This window comes from Herpailurus yagouaroundi, unplaced genomic scaffold (assembly GCF_014898765.1).
Source record: "Herpailurus yagouaroundi ecotype Mexico unplaced genomic scaffold, PumYag 213, whole genome shotgun sequence".
NCBI lineage: Eukaryota > Metazoa > Chordata > Mammalia > Carnivora > Felidae > Herpailurus > Herpailurus yagouaroundi.
Genome location: NW_024412444.1, coordinates 2719199 through 2730345, shown reverse-complemented (window position 1 = coordinate 2730345; position 11147 = coordinate 2719199). Strand labels below are relative to the sequence as shown.

General features: G+C 48.1%; 1 protein-coding gene and 1 long non-coding RNA gene across 2 annotated transcripts in view; both read right to left on the bottom strand.

The window, feature by feature from the left end:
• Positions 1-5717, bottom strand: part of LOC121016754 (uncharacterized) — a 31062-nt gene extending 25345 nt beyond the window's left edge. Inside the window, exon 1 of the long non-coding RNA XR_005784427.1 lies at positions 4651-5717. This is a non-coding gene — a long non-coding RNA (uncharacterized LOC121016754). The remainder of the gene's footprint in view (positions 1-4650) is intronic.
• The window catches only part of LRIG1 (leucine rich repeats and immunoglobulin like domains 1), a 116356-nt gene extending 109749 nt beyond the window's left edge, over positions 1-6607 (bottom strand). The window contains exon 1 of the mRNA XM_040454495.1: positions 5728-6607. Coding sequence (XP_040310429.1) covers positions 5728-5948 — 221 coding nt within the window. The 5' untranslated portion in view covers positions 5949-6607. The remainder of the gene's footprint in view (positions 1-5727) is intronic.
• Between the last annotated feature and the right edge of the window lie 4540 nt (positions 6608-11147).

Genomic DNA, 11147 nt, shown 5'->3' with positions numbered 1-11147 from the left:
AGATAGATAGATAGATAGATAGATAGATAGATAGATAGATAGATAGAGCGAGCAGGTTCCAAGAGGGTAAACGGTTGTGAAAATCTTAACCTCTGGTCTTTAAAGTCCTACTTCTTTGCATGGGGAGATACAAACAGATCTGAGCTTCTTGTTCATTCTCACACTTCAACTTGATCCAAAAGCAGAAGACAATCACATCACTGACACACAACGTGAACTGAAACCATGAGGTAGATGGACTAGACCCCATAGACTCAATGTCATGCTTAAGTTATTAAAACAAAAAACAAACCACCAAACACTACTAACAGTCCCTGAATTTCCCACAGGTCAAGGAACATTGGGGATTTTTAGATATTTCCCCTCCTCTGCCTGGGAATTTTTCTTCCCCCCCCTCCTCCCTCCTGTCTCAAGACAATGCCTTCAAGCCTTTGAAACTGCATCCATTGTAAACAGCTCTGAATATTAACACAGCCCAGAGTCCTGTTGCGTTTTAAAAGACCCCCAGGGTTTCAAATTGCAGTTGCTGAGGAGGGGGAAGGTCCCAAGAGAACAAATGTCACCAAGCTCATTCAAAAGGAGTTGAAAATTAGGCTTGCTCATGAAACTTACAGTTCTTCAACCCATGGGGTAAGTCAGAAGAATCCTTTTGAGTTTTAAACAAATGAGAAAAAAAGAAAAGACAAGACCCTGGTACAACCAACATCCATTATTACTTATAGACTTTGAATTCAATGAATCCCTTTTCCAGATTCTCTCTCGTGTGGATGTCACTTTTAAAATAACCATAGGCTATGTTAAACAACTTCCCCGTCCTTGGCTCATAGGCCTTCAGGGCTTTAGCAGGTGCACAGAACTGGGCCAGGTGCATTGTTAAGTGACCAAAAAAAAAAAAAAAAAAAAACCCTAGTGGCTCTCTCGCATTCCTGTCCGCCCTGAAAGGGAGGATGCTGAAAAGCCTTTGCACCAAGGAGACACTTCTACAGAATGGGGGAGAGGCCCTTTCATTGTGAGCACGGTGTCTCAGGGAGAAAAGGTCAGCCAGAGGCCATCCCAACGTGCTCAGGGAAGGCTGCGTGGGGAACCCAGGCAAAGAAATGAACACTGCAGGGAGAGAAACCCGTCACTGAACGATCGGAGCTAGAGGACCGGGGCATCAGGACATCCAGGAGGAACGAGCTCTTATTACATTGCATTGAATCGTCTTCTCTTTTGGAGATGATGAATTATTCCTGACAACACATTCCAAAGCCCAAACCCTGTGAAATCTAGCGACCAAATGTGATTATGGAAAGAGAGGAGCACATCTCTTTTTAAAACAGTCCCTGGGAAAGAGGCCACGAACAGTTCTGACATATCCTAAAGGCAAGGGGCAACTGTGTGCCAACACAGTTCACTTCTATGGGGACGTGGGAGTCTCTGTACAATTCGTAATTTAACAGTATTCAAAAATTACATTTGATGCTTATAATTTCACATCAGAGGCACTTAAATAGTGTGCATTTCTCTCAAGGCACCCAATTTTATTTGCCAGATTCCCTTACGCAAAAACAGGTATCGGAGATCTAGTAACAGACAAGTGCTTCACCACGGAGGGGAAGTGAGGCCAGGCCAGGCTTCTGACACTTGTTGCAAAGACAAGGACCTGAGCCCAAACTAATTATTCCTCAAACTCTGAGAGCACTTGCACCTTTCAGATTTTCTGCCATTAACCTGTGTTTCTGAGGTTCCCTATTCCAAACAACCGCTGCCCATCTTCATAAATCACAAGATGGCGAAGGTCTGCTGAGTTCTTCAGTTTTACATACAGCCACAAAAAGGAAAACGGGCAGAAGGGAAGACCTCAGGGCAACCCTGACAATAATCAACTTCTCAAAACACACACACTCATACACACACACACACACATACGCGAATCTTAGCTGAGGTTCTGGAACAATTTGGTCATCGTTACTTTAAATCTAATTTGCATAAACAGGATGGGAAGTATTTTCCAAATCCTTAATTCACAACACTCTGCACACCTGGCCCTTCCAGCACAGCTGTAAAATTTGAAAGACAAAGGCCCTCTTTGCTTCACAACTACAATGGCAACCTGGGCTGGTGCTTATTTTCTAATGCAATCCTGAGCACCACTTTGGAGCCAAAACCCACAAGGTTAGATTTAAGCCCCTGGCTTGGTCCTGCACTGGCATAAGGAGACCTAACACAAAGAGACCCAAATCAATACACTCATCTTAACGTGGCTCAGGATAACCCCACTCGGAGTCCTTGAGTGAAAGTCCTTACTTTAAAAAGCTCTGTCTTGTCTTCCCTCCACAAAAAAGACCACTGAAAACCCGGATTTGTTCCTCCAGGGCCTGCCCTCCTTCCTATCCCAATGCCATGAGCCACCATGCAGCCCCCAGAACAGTTAAACTAGCAACCTACTGTGCTCAACTTCATGGCACAGGTAAGAGCCTAAGGTAAGTTGTATTTAATACTGCTTAAACTGCTTCTGAAGCCATGCTCTCAAAAATAATTTCAAAGAAAGCAAACATCTAAGTTCTAAGAAGTTCAACTTCTTCTAAAGTTCTGGGAAGTTGGAATAAGGCTTGGCAGTGCTTGGTGCTATTTATGAATGTGCTGGTCGGGCTATGCCAATCTCACCTACGTCATGGGATGGCAGACTCAGTTATGGCTCAACTACTACAACCATAAGTTATTGTGCTGAATAAGTTATCCTGAGGCCCCAGGAATGAATGTATTTTCCCTTCTACCAGTGCCATTCCATTTTTTCTTTTTTTTTTTTTATTTTTTTTTCAACATTTATTTATTTTTGGGACAGAGAGAGACAGAGCATGAACGGGGGAGGGGCAGAGAGAGAGGGAGACACAGAATCGGAAACAGGCTCCAGGCTCTGAGCCATCAGCCCAGAGCCCGACGCGGGGCTCGAACTCATGGACCGCGAGATCGTGACCTGGCTGAAGTCGGACGCTTAACCGACTGCGCCACCCAGGCGCCCCGCCATTCCATTTTTTCTATTCAAACTGCATTTACGTTCACTAGTAAGAAATTTTACTTTGCCTACGCTAAGCCTAGGAGCAACTCCAAAATTAGATGCACTGTTTACAAAAGCAAAAAACAAAACAACAAAAACTTCCATAAAACCACAGGTCCCCTTCTATCTCAAACCCACAGCCTGAAATTGTTTGAACTAGCTGCAGTAAATCTAGTTCATGGGGTTATAAATGAGCTCAAAGCAATTTTCTAGACACAATGGATTAAGGGTATAAACTTGGTGAAACTACAAGATATTTTATTTTATTATACACAGAGACTTTCTCTCCTAAAGTCTTGCTGAATCACAGCCAGGAATATAAACCATATAACTATCCTGATAGAAAACTCAGAATAAGACTAATGATTTAAATGGAGAAATCTGGTCTAGAAAACACACACACACACACACACACACACACGCACACACACACACACACACATACTACAACACACTTCATTTTTCTATAACCAGAAAAATAACTTTACAAATATTTTCCAAAAGATACCCACTTTGTAGTGAACATGGTATTAACACATACTAATCAGAAATCACTATTCACATCTCAAAATCTAATCAGTTAACACCATAATCAGCATAATCACATCGACTGAAGCTCAAAATACCCACTTAGGTATTTACTGGTCATCAAATGTGTGAGTGAAAGAGACAAGACTGCAATTGAAAAGGTATTTATGTCATGTGAAACGTCACTCCCAAGCAACAGGAAGCCAAAAAAACGGCCAGTAGTTTTGCTCCAAAAATTAAAGGACAAGGCAAAGTGGATCCTGTGACCACAGGAAAGTGCCAATAACAGGACACCCTATGCTGTCTGCAAAGTCACTACTTCTGAGCTAAGTGCCTTCCCCACAATGCCATGAACATATGGCATGGGTAGTCATTCTTCCAACAGGTGAACACTCAAGAAGTTATTCTGATTCTGCCCACGTGATTTGATTTGAAAAACTATCCTAAGAAAACGTAAAGGAAAAACCACAATACCTCAGACTGCCCCAAGTAAATGAAATACTACCTACGGGCAAGGCTGGGCTCTATCTCCTACTACTTAACAGCCACTGCCTCTATTAAACCCCCCACTATGACCACTGGTCTTCACTAAGTCACCGAATCACATAGAAAAAGCAGAAAATTGCAGGGGAAAAGCTAACCATAACAAAAGTCCAGCCTCAGAACTCTGAAGAACTTGATCCTTAGGCAATATGTAGCAAGACGCGAGTTAAAGATCTGCACCCCGTTCTCAGAGGCACCGGCTCTTCACGTGAGAAAGGAACCAACTTTTCTTCTTTCCCCTTCACAGCAGCCAGATACCCAGACCACTTTTTCTTAGCTCAAGCCACAGGTGTTGGTTAAAAGTTATGTCATCAGTTGTCCCTTCTTCAAACATTGAATGTCCTGTCTGAGGACACTCCTGTGCCCCTCTACATTCTAGGAAAGACGTCCAATTATCCAACTAAAAAGCAGATGACTCAAGCTAGGCCTTTTCTGGAAGGTACTCATAGTTCTGCATAGATGCTAATTACCTATAACTCGATAGGATTTGACTCAGGACCAGATTTCTTAAAAGTAGAAAAAAGGCTATTATACTCTACCATATTTAGTGAAGTCTAATGCAGCTTTTTCCTGCCAACTCTCCTGTAAGAAGGGTCCCACTAAGTCCCGATAGGCCAAAACTGTGACAACACAGAAAAGAACGTCTTTCAGGTGAAACAAACAGCTTAAATCAAGCAAGTCCCTGGCACCCTCTCCTGAAGTAACACAACTCCAAAACTAATTTGCACCCTTTACAGGGGAGAAATGCTCAAGTGTGGGCTCCACCCTACTGGACCATCAAATCCAAAAGCAAGGGTCTGGAAACACAGCTCCCATCAGGTGGAAAGAGACCAGCACCCCCAGCAATCACAGATCCAGGAACTCTCCAAGTCCCCTAACTCAGGGCTGCTCCGGGGAAGGCAACCTTCCACCGTGGCCACAGCCAAGTCAGGCCACGGGGTCCTGGGGGAGGAGAAGGCTGCTACACGCGCACTCTCGCTAATAAATAATGTAAATGGAAGACTGGAGCCAAGAGTCACCTTCATTCATTACCCACTGGAAGGCCAAGGAGCTCAGACACCAAAGAGTTGGGTTACAGGAGAGGAAAAAAAGAAACACACACCCGCAGACCCCAGACAGACTTCCTCACACTCTCGCCTCCAGATGTTTCCCACTCCACCCACACACATACGCACAAACACCCTCGCCTCCACACTCTTCACTCACACTCCCTCACCTTCAGACTCTACCTCCCAGATCGCCCTCAGGCCCCGGGCGCAATCACCTCCACACCCTAAAACCTATGCTCGCTCACCTCCAGACTCCACGAGGCAGCCTTTTCTCCCATGGAGCCGCATCACCCACGTTCTCACCTCTACACCCCAAAACCTATGCTCACTCACCTCCAAACGCCACGAGGCACACTCTTTTCTCCCCGGGACCCTCACCACCCACGTTCTCACTTCCACACCCCCATCTGGCACGCTCTTCCCCTCCGGACCCCCATGTACGATCTCACCACCGCGACACACACACAGGCACGCCCCTCAATCCGCACGCCCTTCCCGGGTAAGCACCCCAGCCTCCCCGTCCCCAAGTGACAGCGCCCCGAGGCTCAGGGGAAGGGCGGCACTTACAGGCTCCGCGTCCAGGCGGGCAGGTCCGGAGGCAGCGCTGCTAGCCCGCGCCCGCCGCAGTCCAGCGAGTCCCCCGCGCAAGTGCAGGCGGCGGCGCAAGGCGGTCGCGGGCCGGCCGCAGCCGTCGCGGGCCCCAGCCGAAGCAGCAGCAACAGCAGCCACAGGAGAGGACAGGGCGAGCGGCGCGGGGCCCCGAAAGCTCCCCGGACCGGCCGCGCCATCTTGTCTGGAACGCGCGGCGAACTCGGGGCGCGGGGGCTGCGAGGTCCCGGACGACCGCAGGCACCGGCTGGTCCGCGGGGGCTCCGCTCGGCACTAGGCTCTGCGCCGGGGCATGGCCGCCCGCACAAGTTTCCCCCGCTGCCGCGGCTCCGGCGCTCAGCAGGCCCCCGGTGCCCGGACCGCTCCGCAGCGCCCGGCTGGGGCCGCGAGCCCCGCGCCCATCCGGGCCGACCCGGCTGTGCTCGCTGCGAAGCCCACGGATCCGGGCAAGAGCTGCTCGGCCGGCTCTCCTCGTCCTCCCGCCGCGCTCCTGGCCGGATCTTGAGCCCCCGCGCACGCCAACTGCTGCCGCCGCCGGCCGAGGGCAGTGCGGCTGCCTCTGCTGCACAGAAAGCGCTCAGCCTCGCAGCCTGAGCTGTGCGCCCGAATGCATCTTCCTCTCGGCTCGGAGCGCCCGGCAGCCGACTCCGGGCTGGACGGCACGGTCACCCCCGCACTGCTTCGAGGGCCCCGTGCGCCTGGCTGTCCCAATGCCTTAGGCAGAGCGCGCGCGCGCAGTTCCGGGCTGTGCGCGGCTCCTCAGCGAGGCGAGAGCCCAGCCGACCTCGCGGCGGAACAATCAGTCGCTTGCCTCTCGCCTCCCCGCGGCCCAGCCCCGACGGGTCCCCGAGGCTCCACCCCCGGCCGCTCGCCCTCACACACCCCCTGGGCTCCGCGCCCCGCGGCCTTCTGCGGGCCCACGTTGGATGCTTTGCAACAGCGCCCCGCCACGCCCCCTGCCTGCTGCTCATTGGCTGCTGGAGACCAGGACGACCAGCCTGGAGAGCCATTGGTGCGCTCACCATGATCCCGCCCCTCCGACCACCCCGCCCCACTCTCTTTTCCCACCCAAGGTGTGAAGGGCGGGGGACTGGGAGGAGAAAGGGTGAGGCGTCCTCCGAGTCTTAAAGGGGACTTGCAGTCTGGTAGTGGAAAAGCGGGATGCAGACTGGAGAGAAGAGGAAAGACATGCCCTCTGGGGCTAGGGGAGGAGAGAAAGTTGATAAAGAGGGTAACGCCTCCACTTTGCAGTAGTCTGACCAAAAAGTTTCTTCTCTTCTTCCCTGGCTGTAAATAGAGCCAAGGATATAGAGCAAATCTACACTCGTTTTCCAGGTGCCCTCTAGGAGCATAGACACAGATTTAAAACTCCGCAAATTTCCTACCTATTGAGGCATCTTTACTTATTTCATTAGGGGTAGCCGCCTTCCTCATCTCACAACTTGAAGCTCCTTTCTGCTCCTGACTAGTTCTTGACCTCTTACACCCAGCAAGATGTCCTGGATTACCAAAATGAATGTGTGCTGCAGAAACCAAGTCTCAAAGGTGCACACACTTCCACCCCCAACCCCACCCTGGTTAAAGGGTACTTCTGAAAATGATCCAGCCTTCGAAAAAGGGGTTGCTTTGTTTGCTCCTTTGTTTAAATCAGGTCCTTTTAAGCCAGTTTTCAAGTACTCCTAGGAGACAGTGAGAAAAATAGTAGTTGTTACAAATCTTCTAACTTTAGCCCTTACAAGTCCGAACATAGTAGCCATGTGTTATGACAGCGCATCCAAAACGTAAGAGCGGGCGGGTGCGCGCGCTCGCGCGCGCGCGCGCGCGCACAAACACACACACACACACACACACACACACACACACTGAGAAAGGGAAAAGATTAGCCCGGTAATATATAGCTGCCCCTCTGGGCGTTTTGGTTTGCTGGTGTCTCATGTCCCTTGCCAAATGTATGCAAGTTTCTAACTTGACTGCACACATTGTCAGGAAAATTAAGCAAGTCAAGTCTGTTGAAAAACATTTGCTCTAGCAAATGAAATCTGACTTGTGTTTTATGGAACCGGAGGAGAGGAGACATTTCTCAGGGAAAAAAAGCAAAAACAGTTTTAAAGGGTTTTGTTCCATGTTTGAAGTATTCTAAGGGGGTTGTTTGAATTGAGATGTTAAACTTTTCCTCAACCAGAAGAGCTTTTCTTTAAGTGAAATTGGGTTTGGGCTTGGTTGTCTGATGGTTACTGGTTTCCTTCTTATTCCCTCCTCCCCCCCTTTTTTCTCCTCTCCCTTCATCTGATTAAGTATGCTATCAGATAATGGTGCTCACTTCTCTCTCTCTCTCTCTCTCTCTCTCTCTCTCTCTCTCTCTCTGTCTCTGTCTCTTTGCATGATCTCAGCAATGATGCCCAAAGCAATGTGTGTAAATCAATCCAAATATGATTCCCAAGAAACATTATCAGAAAAATGCTGCACCTGACCCTTCTACCCAGGGCTTTCACCAGCTTTTAAATTTCATTTGTAATTCACATAAACACACACCTTCCATTTGGACAAGAAGAAATGTATCTCTTTGTTATAATGCCTTAGTAATAGTAATAGTAATAAGCCAAGGAATGGAATTTGAAGGACCCCCAAATATAAGAGGTCCTGTATGTCAATGTTTCTTAAACTTTTCAAGACCAAGGAACACAAAACAGTAATTTAATGCAGAATACCCATGAACATTTCCTTCAAGAAAACCATCAGATCCTCCTAGCCTGACCCCCACCTCAAAACGAAACAATATACACAGCAAAAAGAAATTGAACTCATTGAACCTCTTGAGCTGCTGACCTAGACTTATCTTTCAGGGCTGTTCCATTAGAAGAACTGTAAAATGGATATTTCTTATCAGATGTTTTCCAAATGCTTGTGGGTGTACCTGTGCCATGCTGTTTGGGGACACCAAAATTTTGAAGGCTGGGTTTGAGAATCTACAAGGGAAGGGTGTGCCCACAAATCTAAAGCATCCCCTGTGGTCTAGTTACCATGCAGCCAGAGAGAAGGATTCCAACACCAGGGAACACTTGGGGGGACTGGGCGCCTGAGCCTTGGCAATTCCTCTCGTCTACAGCAGAGCATGAAGTCATGTCTGCTCCCCATACCATGTATGGAAGTTTGCCCACATACTAGCAACCTGCTTGTGATTGAAAGGAGAGTGTGGGCTTGGAGAGCAGCGATGTCGGGCTCAGGAGAGAATTCATCTGCGGCCGCAACCTAGGATCGGGAGACCTGAATAGCAACAACAATGGCAAATTTCTAAGGGAGTCCATGTCCCTGCTCCTCAAAGAGCAAGTCTTGGCGCACTCAGCATGGAGCAACAGTTGATTTGGAAACTCTGGGTCCTCGTTTTCCTCCACTGCCCTTTTCACAAGTTTAAATAATTATTTATTCCTTGAAGGGGACATCCAGGCTTTTCGGTTTTCTAGTTCATTTTAATTCACCGATGAGCAAACTCCAGGCATAAATCCCCCAGGAGAATCACAGCAGGTCTCTTTTTTTTTTTTAATTGTTTTTTATTATTTATTTTTGGGAGACAGAGAGAGTACAAGGAGGGGAGGGGCAGAGAGAGAGGGAGACACAGAATCCAAAGGAAGCTTCAGGCTGCGACCTGTCAGCACAGAGTCTGACACGGGGCTCGAACCCACAAAGCACGGGATCATGACCTGGGCCAAAGTCGGATACTTAACTGACTGAGCCACCCAGGCGCCCCGCAGGTCTCTCTTGAATACAGAAGCCCTAGTAATTGATCATTTTCAACCCACTGAAAAAGAGGAACCCAAAATCTAAATAGCCTAAAATCACCAAGTGGGGAGAGAAGCAAATGATAAAATCAAAACAAAGCAGGTTAATCATGGGAATTTCTTTTTAAACACAAATTCCATAGGACCGAATCATGGCAGTTTGTTACAGTTCTAGGTGGTGATAATTGGCGGTTTTATGGAACCCTGAGATTCAGAAGTGCTGTCTCACTGTTAGAAGAGGCTTTATATCATGTTCAGTACCTCAGAAGAGCACAGGGCAGCAGTCAGAAGACATGGCCTCTAGCCAGGCCTCATTACCATGAAGCCTTTCCTTAAACCTCGGTTTTTTCAAATGGAGAACAAGGATAATGGTACTTCTGACCTGAGTGCTAAGACAGTTAAGAAAGGGTCTGCTTTGAAACAAGACACAAGGGCCTGTATAAACTGCTTAGGGCTACCAACATCCAAGGCTGATCTTCAAGGTTATTGAATTTTTACACTGAAGAAATTGAGATTCCATATACATAGCATAGATGGAAATTTTTAGTAGGTGTTTTCAGCATAGAGTGTTCTCCCCCCCCCCAGGAATGCCACAAAGGGTTAATAATTACCTTTAAAACCCCTGAAGACTTGCTGGGTGATGACAGCCCAGCTCTGAGCCTGTTTTGTATCTCTCTCCCAAGGAAAAGAAAGCTGTATACTCATTAACTCCTTCCTCTCAATAATCTTGTCAAGGAGGTAGATCAGCCAGAGAAGGTAAGAGAAGAAGCTAGTGAGTTCAGGGATGGAATATGAGAAGAGTCAATCTTGAGATTCCTCTGTCCCCCATTCCAACATTTTTCTTTGGCAGAGGTGGGAAGAGGTTATGTTCTGTTGAGCAACCTCTGGCTATTGGAATACTGGTTCATGCCCAAATGGTGCCAAGCTTTCATTATAAAAAGAATGCTCAACTTGGGGCACCTGAATGGCTCGGCTCAGTCGGCTGAGCGTCTGATTCTTGGTTTCAGCTCAGGCCATGATCTCATGGTGCATGGGATCCAGCCCCACATGGGGCTCTGAACTGACAATGTGGAGCCTGCTTGGGATTCTGTCTCTCCCTCTGTCTCTCTGCCCATCCCCAACTCACACCTGCTCACTCCCTTTCAAAATAAATAAACTAAAAAAAGGAAAAATGAAAGAATGCTCAACTCCCTGCCCTCTTCTACAGAGCAGCAGCAACCAGGGACCCAAACCAGCAGTCTACCTTCTACCAGAAACAAACCTTCACCCACATTCTTGCCTTGTGGATTTGTGATTTTAACCGGTTTGCTGAATGGATAAGGAAAAATTTTATGAAAGCTATCAGCATTTTAAAATCCTGAGAGTCTGGAATGAGGGTCAATATAAGAAGCAGCCTCTTAGGGGCACCTGGGTGGCTCAGTTGGTGAACTGTCTAACTCTTGGTTTCGGGCCCGGTCATGATCTCACAGTTTGTGAGATTGAGCCCCACGCTGGGCTCCAGGCTGATGGTGTGGAGCCTGCTTGGGAGTCTCTCTCTCTCTCTCTCTCTCTCTCTCTCTCTGTCTCTCTCTCTCTCCACCCCTCCACTCCCCAAAATAAATA